Source organism: Cucurbita pepo, chromosome 17 (assembly GCF_057944985.1).
Source record: "Cucurbita pepo subsp. pepo isolate OVF chromosome 17, ASM5794498v1, whole genome shotgun sequence".
Taxonomy (NCBI): domain Eukaryota; kingdom Viridiplantae; phylum Streptophyta; class Magnoliopsida; order Cucurbitales; family Cucurbitaceae; genus Cucurbita; species Cucurbita pepo.
Window position 1 is genome coordinate 517,052 of NC_141814.1, and position 13,465 is coordinate 530,516.

Consider the following 13,465-nt stretch of genomic DNA (forward strand, 5'->3'; position numbering starts at 1 on the left):
CTACGTGTCACAACCTAACTATGAAGAGAGTAGGTTGTGACTCTTACGTTGCGACAAGAGAAGCGCCGACCCTCAACCTAACTATGAAGGGAGTAGGTTGTAACTCTCACATTGCGTTAAGAGAAGCGGCAACCCTCAAGTGACACCCATCCGACCATACGAGCACCTAAAGTAGTGTCGTTATGCGACCGAGGAGGAGGGTGCATCATCTATAACACACCATATAGAGTGACCATTGAACAGAAGTCGAGGCATAAGCAAGATAAAGACAACAAATAGACAAGAGTGGCAAAGATAGGCTTGTTGAAGGGCCGGGTAGGGCACCGGGCCTTAACCTCCAAAGTTGGGGTTTCAAAAGAAATTTGGGCATGCGGTTTTGGAGTTAAGTCCATCCATATGAAAGATGAATGCTTGCTAAATTTGGTGTCAATTGGACAACGAACGGACGCTCCATGACAACGTATGACCGTTCACTAAAATCATGTTATGCGTGGAGTATTGAAAATGTCTCAAAATTTACTATAGGGGAAGCCATGATGTCAGCTCTCCTATGGCCTAAGCGAGCTATTCTATGGCACATGCGTGTGTCACAATGAGGGCGAGCGTGCCAAGACGAGTGTCTTAGGCGACTTCCTTTAAAATGTATTTTTCAAGGATAGTACCAGGCGACACGGGTGTGTCGGTATTGCACCTCAGCCAGAGTGTCGAAGATTGGATTATACACATGCTATTCAGTACAGTATCCGTAAATGACATGACATGACATGGGCACGAGAGGGCCAATGCCTCGATAGTACCCAGATAGACAAATGTTCCAGATGTCCTGATGAGATGAACGACACGTGGGCCCGTTCCTGATAGCATGACCGAGTGAGTTGTGATGGTCGACGACATCTCGAGACTTGGGATGATGTCAAGACATATGAGCCATGTCGATTGGGAACTAAGATGACAAGATAAGATGCGATGTAGCATTGAGAGACCTTGACCCCAAGTATAGGTACAGTCAAGCCGAATGACTTGACCTAGTGTAGAGGCAAGTCGGTTGTGTCGCAGATGATTGAACATGCACACGCAAGCGACAAGTGTGATTGAACAAGCTTAGATTTTGCACAAGCAATGTTCGGCTGACAAAGACAAATCTCGCCTAAGGTCTAATGAAACCACAAAGTCGGTGTAAAAATATATATGAGACTTGATTCACTTAAGGCTAGTCGCGAGTGTGTCAAGATCACAACGCCACATGGTTGAAAAAGTATAACCGTGACAGTAACAACTCAAGCCCACCGCTAACAGATATTGTCCTTTTTGGGTTTTCCTTTCCGAGCTTCCCCTCAAAGTTTTTAAAACGTGTCTACCAGACAGAGGTTTCTACACCCTTATAAAGAATGCTTGTCCTCCTTGGGCTTTCCTTTCCGAGCTTCCCCTCAAGGTTTTTAAAACGCGTCTGTTAGGGAGAAGTTTTCACACCCTTAAAAGAATGTTTGTCCTCTTTGGGCTTTCCTTTCCGAACTTCCCCTCAAGGTAATTAAAGATACAGTCAAAGATAAAACGCGTAGGCTTTCATCGACTTCACTTTCATGAATCTCTGCAGGGAATTTCACATTATATAATTCACGCAGGATAATTAAAGATACAGTAAAAGGATTTCCAAGGCTATTACTGGGCTTGTTCAACTTCATATTCCAAAGTGATGGATAGAGTATTTGGCCGCCGGTTGAGACCACCTTTTGACCCTTGTGCTGATGGCTTGAATTTCCATCATAGCCTGGTTCCTTATGTTGGAGGAAATCCAAAACTCGAATCTGCTGTCTCCAAGAAGGTATTCCCTGAAATTCAAAGATAATTTTAAGCATGTATTGACACGAGATCAAATCATACATACATGCATGACACTAACCACAATCCCACGAGCCAATATTTCAACTTGTAGCAGGTCTTCTGAAAGTAGAAACAGGTCAATATGCAGCGAAAAATGATGAACCATATGGAGTAACTATGGAAGAGTTCACGCAGCACATCTCAAATCTGCAGAATAAGCTTGGACGTGCTGGCCTGAAAGATGAAGGCATTGTGGTACCCAACTATGCAGGTGCTGAGGGTAAGATTTCAGGCAACGTGATTGTGGGAGATCAGTATGTTGTATGTTGAGGAGGATTGTTGGTATGAGTAAGGAATACATCTCCATTGGTATGAGGCCTTTTGGGGAAACCCAAAGCAAACCTACGAGAGCTTATGCTCAAAGTGGACAATATCATATCATTGTGGAGAGTCGTGATTCCTGATACAGTACTCACTCTCATACGTAAGAACAACCAAGAAGATTCTCAAGATCGTGTATGGTGGGGGGTAATGATCGTGTTCCTAGGGGATTTTCCAATGATAATCAATATTTACTGAGACAGATTCTTCCATTATTACTACAAATCACGTTAAAATGAATGTAGTGGAAACCATTTAACCATACAATGAACGAAAGGTGGATTCCCGGCACAATATATTGCAAATCATGTATGGGAAAACATATACGCATGGTGACCCATCAAGATGCCTGAAGAATTGACATTACCTTGTTGATTCATTTTGCAATAAACATCACACGGGCGAGAAGATACCATCCATCATAACAAGAAGGTGCCAGAAAAACTCAACATTGGCATGTTGCTCCAATTGGGCATGTGCCATAGAATTTGATTCCCCGCTATTCAATTTAAAGAGCAAGCCAAGAAGAGCATAACCTGCCCAAGCATCCTTAAGAACTCTACAAGTGTGTTCAAGCAAAAATCTCTCAGTGTGTACGTAACCTGGGGTCACAACTACATCTGAAATTGGTTTTATGAACGTCTTTCAAACTCACCATCTTACCGCTTTCCCAGAATATCGTCCAAAATGTGAATTGGACCCATATGACCTAAAGAGTCAAAGAAACACCGAACCAATACATTCCATGTGGCAAAGTTGGGGCAGATTCCTTGATTCATTGCCTTGTGAAGATAAGTAATGGCTTCTTCTATATTTATCCAATTGCAGGCACCCCATATGAGGCTAGTGTATGTGATGATATCTGGACGCCACTCCTTCATAGTTCTAACTCGTTCCACCAGCTGAACTGCAGTCTTAACCTTCCCCTGCTTGCAATAGGCATGTATCATAGTATTATATGTGATGGCATCCGGGGTAGTGCCCCCCACAAGTACTTTACAAAAAAGTTGCAACGCCTCTCCAAGCATGCCAGCTCGAGAAAAACCATATAAAATGGTATTATAAGTCACTAAGTTTGGCTGTAAATTTCCCTTTTCAATCTCCTGGAAAAGCCCAAAAGCCTCTACGTACTTGTTCGTCCTGAATAGAGCATCAAGTAACTCATTGTAAGTTGTGATATTAGGGAGACACCTATGTCCTTGCATTCGATCAAGCACTTTCATTGCCCATTCTACTCTTCCATTTCTACACAAACCTTTGATGAACGTGTTAAATGTTACAGTATTTGGAGTACAGCCCTCAAGAGTCATCTTCTCCATAATAGAATTGGCTTGGTCAAACATCGAGTTTTTACAAAGGGCATCCACCATGCAGGTATAGGCCACCACATTAGGACAACAACCATGGGATATCATTCTATTCCATGTCTCAGATGCACCAACCAAATCACCAGCTTTTGCAAAACCATCAATTAGAGTGCTGTAAGTAGTTACATTAGGGAGACAGCCACTCCTCTCCATCTGATCACATACTTGTAAGGCTTCTACCAAACTCCCACTATTGCAAAGACCATGAATAAGAGTGTTGTAAGCGACTACATTTGGCTCATAACCATCCTTTATCATAAGCTTCCACAATTCAAGAGCTTCATAGAATCCCCCTCTCATGAAACAACCCCTGATCAATGGCGTAAAGGTTTGGATATTGGCACTACAACCTCTAGAAAACATTTGAGCCAATAATGCAAAAGCCAACTCAACATTTCCCGACTCGCAAAGAGAATTTATAATACACGAATATGAGATCACATTAGGGTCAACTCCATTTACCATCATTTCACCTAACAACTTGATCGCTACCTCAACTCTTCCTTCTTTGCACATCCCATCAATCAAAGCATTATAAACAGGAACACTTGATTTAAATCTTCCTGCTAGCTCTCTAGCATCGTCGATCTTACCTGCTTTACAAAGTGAAGACACCATAGTCGTATAGCTAACCGCATCGGGTGGGCAGCCCTTACTAGACATTTCAACAAACAGCTTGTGTGCAGCATCAACCCGATCATTCTTACAAAGTGCCTTCAAGAGTATATTATATGTAAAGACATTAGGAATTAATCCGTCTTTCTTCATATTAATATACACGGGATTGATCATCTGAAACCTGTTTTCAGTCAGCAACGCATCCAAAAGATGATTGTAAATCTTCACCGTCGGCTTGCACCCGAACTCTCCAATCCGATAGAGCATCTTTAGCGCTTGCTCGGCGGAGCCTGCGCGTTTGTGACTATTTATTATACTTACAAACAAATCTTCGCAGCAATTTACGCCATCCATCTTCATTTGCTGTAAAATGTATTGCACCACATCCATTTGACATTCACGGCCGAGCTTCTCAATCATGAGCTTATACGTGGATGCGGTGTGTTTGAAAGCGTTTGAATTGGCTACAGCGCAGAAGTATTGTAATGCCGATGAAAGATTGCGTTCCTTCTTCAATTGTTTGAGCACATCGGATTCGTGCAGAAGGTGTTGTTTATTGGGCTCACGGGGATTGATGATGGGGCTTGAATTTAGGACGAAGGGCATCAGGGGCTTCTGAATCTTCAGCAATAAAGAGCAACCTTCTTTCAAATACATTGTACAAGAATTGTGGGAATAACCAAATCCAGAACCTTGAACACAAATAAATCCGAAGAACTCAGCTCTCCCAAACTAAGATTCTGAGGGGATAGGTCAATGCTCACTTATTTATATCCTTCGGAGCAGTGGCGGCGGCGGATCCATAATTTTACAAGTAATTCTAAAATTTTTATAAATTATACACTCCATATTTTTAGTTTGATTTTAATCTTTAGTCCTCCACTTGCCATAAATAAAATAATAATCTTTCATCAAGAAAATGGAACTATATTTTTAAACACAAATTAACTGCTAATTTTTTAAAATTAAATTTAGATATTTAAAATATATAAAATAAAATAGAGTGGACTATGAAAGTACCAAAATTTTTCGAAAGTTAAGAGATTTGAATTCGATAACTATTGCCTTTCTGACTAATATCATTATTTGACTTGTGAATGGATCATCAATCAGGTGGAAATTTCATCCAATCGAAATGCCTCTCATTTTATAGTTTGCATCGGTGAAGAACGCAAGCAAAGTAGGAGTCCAAGAGTATACACTCTTTTGTCGTACGATGAAGAGTCGAGTGACATGCCAGCGAATAAAAGCGGTTTTTGTTGAGGTGTCAAGGAAATGCAAGTAAATGGAAATGAGGGAAGGAAATTTGTTATTCATTTGATATTGAAAAGTAAGAAATTTGGGTGAAGAACAATTGATTGTATGAAATAGAAGACCCTCATCTCAAATTATCTAAAAAATTGGCCTAAAGTGATGGGAAAATGTACTTTATTTCATTTCATAATTCACTAAGATCAGTGGGGTTAACCTGTAAAACAAATTCCGTGCTTCAATACTCTCGTTTGGAGTCGAATGCTCCCTCTTGTCTTTCACAGAAAATTGTAGTCAACTCCAGTGCCCTTCTGTACAATCTTTATTTGATTTTCTCCAATTCTCAAACCTGCATGGCAACCATGAACAAAGATGATAATAATACTACAATTTAGACTTCAGTGATATCTATACTCTTTACAGAAGGGGGTGAGGACTTTTTACCAACGCTGGTGGCACTTTGAGGAATACAAAGGACAAGGAGTAGAGGATGCCCATGATTGCACCTCCACTGATCATGTTATACATAATGCGCTTATTGTCCTTGCTAGGTACAAATGCCGTTTTAAATGTATTTGTCAGCTCAGACAGCCTGTAAGAAGCCTGCATCCAAGCAAACACCTCAGCATTTTCAATATCATCAAGACGTGAAAGTAAATAACTAATACTGACCGCCATCAGTATGATAGTTGTAAGCATGAAGTTTAATAAAGGATAGTCAGGGATGATAGTCAGCAACAATTTCGGCTGGGCATCCGGAGCATTTGATCTGGAAGAAAGTAAAAAAGACCATTCTCAGAGTTAGCACGAACATGTTTTAGCTTAATATCGTTAATGTGACTGCATATAGTAACGCGCTTAGATGATTATCTGCATGTATCTTTTCGTTCAAGCCACTTTGTTTAATCTTAGCTACAACCGCATGATTTTACTAGCCAAGGAAACCGGTAGGATATTTAATCCTAGATAGGAGGCCACTAGATCAATAGGCTTAGTTGCATATATTGTCCTCTTTGAGTTCTCTTCCGGACTTCCCCTCAAGATTTTTAAAACACGTCTGCTAGATAGAACTTTTCACACCTTTACAAAGAATGCTTCGTTCTCCCCCCCAACCGATGTGGGATCTCACAATATATCTTAGATTTTATATTTATCTTTTATGTGTCAGACTGAAGAAGAAAACCTGGGGATTATTCAAAAACTATATATCATGCCTGGAACAAAACATACCAGCTGAAAATGGAGGTTCATACCTTAACCAAATATGGAACTGCGAGATGTATGTGTCCAGTGAAATCTTTCCAATCCAACTGGATGAGTTTAAAGCACGTACAAGTTATATTATATGACAAAAGAAAGCACTAAATGGGTTGAAAGAAGAAATTACCCGAAAACGAGCAAAGTATAGCTACGGGTACTCTGGGTAACATTTCGTATACATATATAGGCCCTGCGCCACATGAACAAGACAATAATAAATAATAATTAACACAGTTTTTGTACTTCAGGCTCCAATATATAAAGAAAAGGTTCACATACGTAATGGGAATCCAGGAAGTGTAAGGATGGTATTTGTTGTAAGTAATACTGTCCAATTTGAATATGTACTCATACCACAGATATGCAGCCTGAAAGGTCAAATAACTCTGCTTCAACAAGAGGAGGACAACACCAAGAAACGAATACGCTAATTATCCAACTAAAAAAACATTCTACCATTGAGGATGTCACAACAATTGTCGTTTTGATCAATATCCTGCGCTTCAGTTTGGCTTCGTCTAACTTTTCAATCCATTTCTCAGCCTATCAAAACCATCCTTTTCATTATAAAGAATTTCTTATAGGGAAAATCCAGTTATGATAGCGATTGCAAACTTACAGTTGGATAATAGAAAGCATACAGCATGCCTAATATCCAAATATAGCGATCAAGCCCTGTGCGGAAGTGCCACTCATACATAGGAGGCAGCTGTTCTGCCAATCGATTTGGATCCTTATATCCTGCAATAATTTGAATCTTTAGGTTGGTTGCCAAAACTCCTCTGTCCTCTCAAAGATAAAATAGATCCAGAGGGTACCTAAAATGAAGGTAAATGGTTCCCAAAGCACATCAAACACTCCGGGTATTTCCCATACTATGATAACGATCAAGAAGCAAGCCAAGAATTTCACAGCAATGACGGATCTAATCTCATTGTGCTTGTTCAGAATACCAACAAAGCCGTATACCGTAAGAGAGAAAAAAGTGTGCAAGGGGCAGATATAGTATAGCATGTAACTGTTGTCAAGGACAATGCAGCAACCAAACACCAAGAAATTAAGCCGCCACATCATCTGCTCAGCACAAAATGTAAAAAGTGGCACACATAATAACTCCTCTCTTGAAACATAAGAGCAAGATATTGAAGAATCATAGGAGGGCAGGCGCATACCTGAGCAAATCTGGAAAAGCTAAAGTCTTTGCGAATATAGTAATATGAAAAATTCCCAAATCCAGTCATCCACACATATGCAGCAACACATACACGACCAACATTGTAAATTTCTCTTGCAGCGAAGTAATGGTACATCAAAAAAATCACCTATACAAAAACAAAGAAAAACTGTAACTATTCTTAAAAGCTTTCAACCCATTTAAAAAACGATGATAATTATGTGAAGGGGTGAACTGACCTGCATCCATCCTTTCCACTCCTCAGTTTGATGCCTATTCAAGAACAGTATGGGTTTCACTGAAAATGGCGATTTATCGAGATGTATCTTGAATGAAGTTATAGCTGACACCATGATGAGAAGGAATAAAAGGAAGAAGAAAAGATCTCGATTGTAACTCTGCAAAAATTGACCATGTAAACAAATATGTTCAGTACAAACATGTCTCTCGATAAAAACAAGTTAAATTACTGAATGATCTAAGACACCTTCTTTGAGGATTCAAATATATCGGTACGGTCACAAATGTAGAAATATGCTAAAAGAAAACCAAATTCACATCTGTAAGAAAGAAAGAAAGAAAGAAAGAGAGAGTTATATTCATAAACAAGAGATCAAATTCATCATGCATATAAATATTTAGCTTAAATTGTATGCAATCGTTTACGTACGCTGCTCTGAGTAGCATTCGATTTTCTATCAAGAAAGACTGTTCCAGCAATATGAACCTAGCAGGCAATAAACAAAATTAGTAAACCGAAAGCATCAGCAGTTGACATTGGAAGAAAAATCCATGGTTTCTTTGATAAACCTGAGAAGATTAGAGAAAGAAGGTGGAATTCGAGCTCCATAAGGACTAGGCTTGATAGCTCCACCATCTAATAAAACAGCTCTATCATCTTCCTTTACACTAAGACTTTCCGCCTCAGCCAAGCCAACATCAGAGTCTCTTCTAAAAACGTATCCAGATTCAGTATGCAAGATGTTTAAGAATGAAAAACTTTTCAGCTAGGATATCAACTTACACTTTGGAAGAGATCGAATTATTTTTAAATACTAAGTACTCCGAATAAATCCAGGCTACGAATGTGGTTATAAATCCGATTAGAAACGAAACCTGTGGCAATCAAGCGACAAAAGGAACATAAATTCGTGACCTAACAATGGAGCATGCGAACGAAATCATATGAAAAACCACAATGCTAGAGAAGTTCACAACAGAATTAGCTTCTTTCAGTGAAAATCAAACGAATTGAAATAGTTCGAAAGTGATCGGAGTACAAACCTGGCCGTGCGTCACAGGACCTAATAAGATCATCGCTACGAATTACCGACAAAATTCGAAATGGAAGAAGTCGATCAGAAGTGAAATTTACAATACAACAAGAAGGATTACCAACGGTTTGGCATCCGCAAGAACAATCGGAGGAAAATGGAATAGAAAGATGAAAACGTAAGAGGATGAGTGAAGAGAAGTGCTCCATTGGAAGCATATGTAGGCAAGAGAGTTAGAGATGAATCAAAGAAAGAAAGAGGAACGCTCGAAACAATAAATGTAATGCTCTAGCAGTTCTTCAGCTTCAACTCCCCAACAATGTGGCGTTTTTTCAACAATGTTGCTTCAGACGACGCCGCCGCCGGAGTTTCTGCCGGCGACCCAGAGGGGGCGGCCGAAACGGTTAGTCATTCCCAGTTTTCTTTATTTCTCTACGGTTCCACTGCTGCGGAGTTCTGAAAATAAATAAATAAATAAATAAATAAATAAATAAATAAATAAATAAATAAATAAATAAATAAATAAATAAATAATAATAAATGTAAAGGAGTTTAAAACTTTTAACTGACCAAAAGACCAAAACGAACTAATAACTTTGTAAAGCATTTATGTCTTTTTTGTTAGTTTAATTATAGGTTTCATAATTAAAAAAAGAAAAATATCAGTTAACTTATAGTTTGGGAAGAATGAATATATGTTCTAAAGTAATGAGGTTTTATTAAAAAAAAAAAAAATCAATTGCAATTATAATAAAAGGAGAAAACTAATTATAATGTCCTCAAAGTATTTGAAATATGTTCGGTAATAATTTGGTAACTATCCTGTTTTTTTTAAAAAAATATTAAATGGTCTCATTAAAAGCACGTGCTTAAAACAATCATGCTAATGAAGAAAATGTGCATGATTATTTAAAATAAACTATATTTTTTAATAAAAAAAATATTTCAAAACATATCTTATTGATGCAAAGGTAACAACTCAACTCCATCGTCCACCACTAGCAAATATTATCAAATTTGGCTCGTTACGTATCGCCGTCAACCTCACAACTTTAAAATGCATCTACTAAGAAAATGTTTTGTTTCTCTCTCCAACTAATTTGGGATCTCACAATCCACCCTGTTGGCGACCCAACGTTCTCGTTGACACACTGCACAGCCCAAGTCCATTGCTAGTTAGATACTGTCTGCTTTGGCTCGTTACATATTGTACCTAATCTCACGATTTCAAAATTGCATATGGTAGAGAGAGGTTTTCACACCCTCATAAAAAAAAAATGTTTCATTCTCATCTACCTTCTGAATTCTATTTAAGTTATAAGTTAATTGCCAATACCTAACCAAAACACCCCAATTAGCCTTAGAAATTGTACCAAAAGAAGACTGGAGCTAAGCGAAACAAATTAGTGGTGGAACCAAACTGAATTGCTCAATTAGATTTGTAAATTTTTTTTTTCTCCATATGAGATTGCTAGATTTGCAATTTTTTTTTTTCTCCATACGAGATTGCTAGCTTAAGTGCAACCAAATCGCATGAGCTTTAGCTCTTGTGTGCAGATCTCCTTTGATGACATTCGATAAAAGGTGGTGGTGATCACTTTCCACGAGTAACTATATATAACAGTGATAGAAGAACATATCAATGGTGATCAATTAGAAAGGGAAATGAAACCAATCTCTACTTAGCAAACGTATTTTAACATGATGAGACTGAGAGAAACCCAGCAAATGAAATGGAACCCATCTCTAAATGGATCCTTTGGATGCCTAGTGGGTGTGTCAAAGGTTTTAGGAACCGACCTATTGGAGCATCGGTTGTACAAGTGTGGTCCCCATTTCTTTAATGTCTATTTCAAACAACTCTTTCATTTTATTTTTACATTTAAATATTTGGTAAGGTCTAGGAATTAGGATGTGTTTTTGGCACAATTAGACATATATTAAATGAACCCATTATAGGCTCCCCACCTAAATAAATGCCAAAGTCATATGCACTTTTTTATTAAAAATTTAATTTAATTTAATAAAATATTTTCAACTTTGAACCAAACTATTTTATTTTTTATTTAAAAAAAAACATATTATTTTCTTTAAGCGAAGGGTATGAGATTTTTTTTAAAAAAGAAGTATTCTCTTATATTCTTTAAACTTCAAAAAAGCATGAAATAGTTGAGTCACACCAATTTTAGGAGTGGGGAAAATAATTAAAATAACTTTGTAAATACGTCACAAAAAGATTAAAAAAAAGAAGTGATGGGAGAGAAAGGGAATGGAATAATAAAAGTATAAATAAATAAACATATTAAAATATTAATAACCTAAGTACTAAAATCTTAAACCGAATCAGTTTCTTTTGGGAAAGTGTAACGCTTTTTATACACTTTTATTGGTCAAAGGATAAATAAAAAAGTATATATATATATAGATATAGAGAAGAGATAAGTAGGAAGATATTTTTATTTATTTAAAACAAAATAAATACCTATAATTAATACCAAGTTTATCATGAATTTTGAAACCTCCAGTCCCCGGTAAACGGTAAAAAGTAAAAGGCATGCATTTAAAACATTTTTTTATTTATAAAAGAATAAATAGAACTTTTAATCCCTCCCAATAAATAGTTGAATTCCACAAATCCGCATATCATTTGAAAGCATCCACACGCATAAAAATGAAAAGTGATTCGTTCAACGTCTTATAATACAGCTTATATATATGTATAATATATATTTATACTATAGTTTCAGATCTTGTAATAGTAAAATATATTGAAACAGATCATATTCCTTTCTCTTTCATATTAAACTATATACTAAATTAAATTAGTACACTTCATAGCTTTAAACAATGTAAAAAGTTAAACTTGTTATAACGAAAAAGCTAGATGTGACTAGATAACGATGAGGTATTTATAAACTTAGCTACTGACTAATTGGATCGGATGCCGACACTGGGTGTCCCTTAGTAGCTACCTAGCTGCTTTTTTAGTTGACTCATTTGCTTCGACCAAATCACTAATAATATATATATATATATATATATATATATATATATATATATATATATATATATATATATATATATATGAAAGATGAGATTCCTAGTTGCATGTTGGAGTTCCCAATGGACTCGTCTTCCTTTAAGCCCTCCACTTTGTTCGACTTATTTGATCTCTTCTCTGCAGCTACCACCCCTCCGCCCCCGCCGCCCTCCTCCTCCTCCTCCGACCGCCTTCTTAATATTCCTTCAACTCCTAATTCATCCTCCCTCTCTTCCTCCTCCGACGCCGGTGACCTGGATCCTTTCAACCAACACAAGTAAGCCTTCTTAATCTTGGATGAAAGTCCCGCTAAATTTAGGGAATTATCATGAGTTTATAATCAACGAATACTAAGGCTTTTTGAGGAAGCTCAAAGTGAACAATATCATAGCAGGAGAGTTTGTGTTGTTGTTAATTTTTATTCATTTTTTGATATTTGGTGGTTAGGTTGAAACCCAAAATCAAGAACGAGAAAAGGGCTACACAACCCAGATTTGCGTTCATGACCAAGACCGAAATGGATCATCTGGACGACGGTTACAGGTGGCGGAAGTACGGTCAGAAAGCCGTTAAAAACAGCCCTTACCCAAGAAGCTATTACCGCTGCACCACCGCCGGCTGCGGCGTCAAAAAGCGAGTCGAACGATCCTCCCATGACCCTTCCGTCGTCGTCACCACTTACGAAGGTCAACACAATCATCAAAGCCCCATCTTGCCACGTGGATCCCTCTCAGCATCAATTTCCACCTCCGCCGCCCTCCATCCACCGCCCCTTCTTTTCCAACACCAACAATACACCTACACCTACACTCCGCCAACGCCACCGCCGCCGCCTATGGAGCTTGTCACGTGCGGAGGATTCGAACCGATGTTCCAGTGTTTCGGAGAAGAACGGCGTCGTATTGGTGGATCCTCTCCTAGTTCTGCTTCGTTGAAAGACCATGGGCTTCTGCAAGATATGATCGTACCCTCCTCCTCCTCCTCCTCCTCCTCCGTACACATCCCCAAAGAAGAGTAAAAATAAATAACTTTTTTTCCGTCTTCTTATATTTTAAAAATTCATGAGCTTTTCTTTCATCATTCACACAATCCCCATCACTGTATAATATTATATAATTAAATTAAGTAGCTTTATTTATTTATTTATTTATTTAGTTCTTTTATTTATTTAAATGTGTTAATGTGTGGTTTGTTTGAGCTATGGTTTTTTCATTTTAGGGTTAGGGTTAGGGTTAGGGTTAGGGTTAGGGTTAGGGTTAGGGTTAGGGTTAGGGTTAGG

General features: G+C 37.9%; 3 protein-coding genes across 5 annotated transcripts; 1 reads left to right on the top strand and 2 right to left on the bottom strand.

Annotated features, from left to right (window-relative positions):
* Positions 1-1,561: 1,561 nt before the first annotated feature.
* LOC111778263 (Pentatricopeptide repeat (PPR) superfamily protein) lies at positions 1,562-4,987 on the bottom strand. Of its 2 annotated transcripts, none has more exons than XM_087119174.1 (2): positions 2,570-4,987; positions 1,562-1,829 (listed from the first exon to the last, which is right to left on the bottom strand). In XM_087119174.1, exon 1 carries the CDS (start codon positions 4,842-4,844, stop codon positions 2,862-2,864), a length of 1,983 nt encoding a protein of 660 aa, XP_086975300.1. In that variant the 5' UTR covers positions 4,845-4,987; the 3' UTR covers positions 1,562-1,829; positions 2,570-2,861. The 2 variants fall into 2 exon arrangements, with proteins under 2 accessions (XP_086975300.1, XP_086975299.1); XM_087119173.1 differs by having other exon boundaries at positions 1,901-4,987.
* Positions 4,988-5,598: 611 nt separating this feature from the next.
* LOC111778476 (protein REDUCED WALL ACETYLATION 2) lies at positions 5,599-9,597 on the bottom strand. 2 transcript variants are annotated; one of them, XM_023658330.2, is made up of 16 exons: positions 9,157-9,597; positions 8,897-8,988; positions 8,683-8,820; positions 8,543-8,599; positions 8,360-8,432; positions 8,112-8,270; positions 7,871-8,020; positions 7,517-7,772; positions 7,318-7,439; positions 7,155-7,241; positions 6,978-7,066; positions 6,826-6,888; positions 6,692-6,748; positions 6,111-6,207; positions 5,883-6,041; positions 5,599-5,787 (listed from the first exon to the last, which is right to left on the bottom strand). In XM_023658330.2, the coding sequence occupies exons 1-16, from the start codon at positions 9,187-9,189 to the stop codon at positions 5,782-5,784; spliced, it is 1,638 nt and encodes a 545-aa protein (XP_023514098.2). In that variant the 5' UTR covers positions 9,190-9,597; the 3' UTR covers positions 5,599-5,781. The 2 variants fall into 2 exon arrangements, with proteins under 2 accessions (XP_023514098.2, XP_023514097.2); XM_023658329.2 differs by having other exon boundaries at positions 8,683-8,823.
* A 2,620-nt stretch (positions 9,598-12,217) lies between these two features.
* LOC111786135 (putative WRKY transcription factor 48) lies at positions 12,218-13,328 on the top strand. The gene is made up of 2 exons (XM_023666477.2): positions 12,218-12,463; positions 12,634-13,328. Exons 1-2 carry the CDS (start codon positions 12,231-12,233, stop codon positions 13,202-13,204), a joined length of 804 nt encoding a protein of 267 aa, XP_023522245.2. The 5' UTR covers positions 12,218-12,230; the 3' UTR covers positions 13,205-13,328.
* The last annotated feature ends 137 nt before the right edge of the window (positions 13,329-13,465 follow it).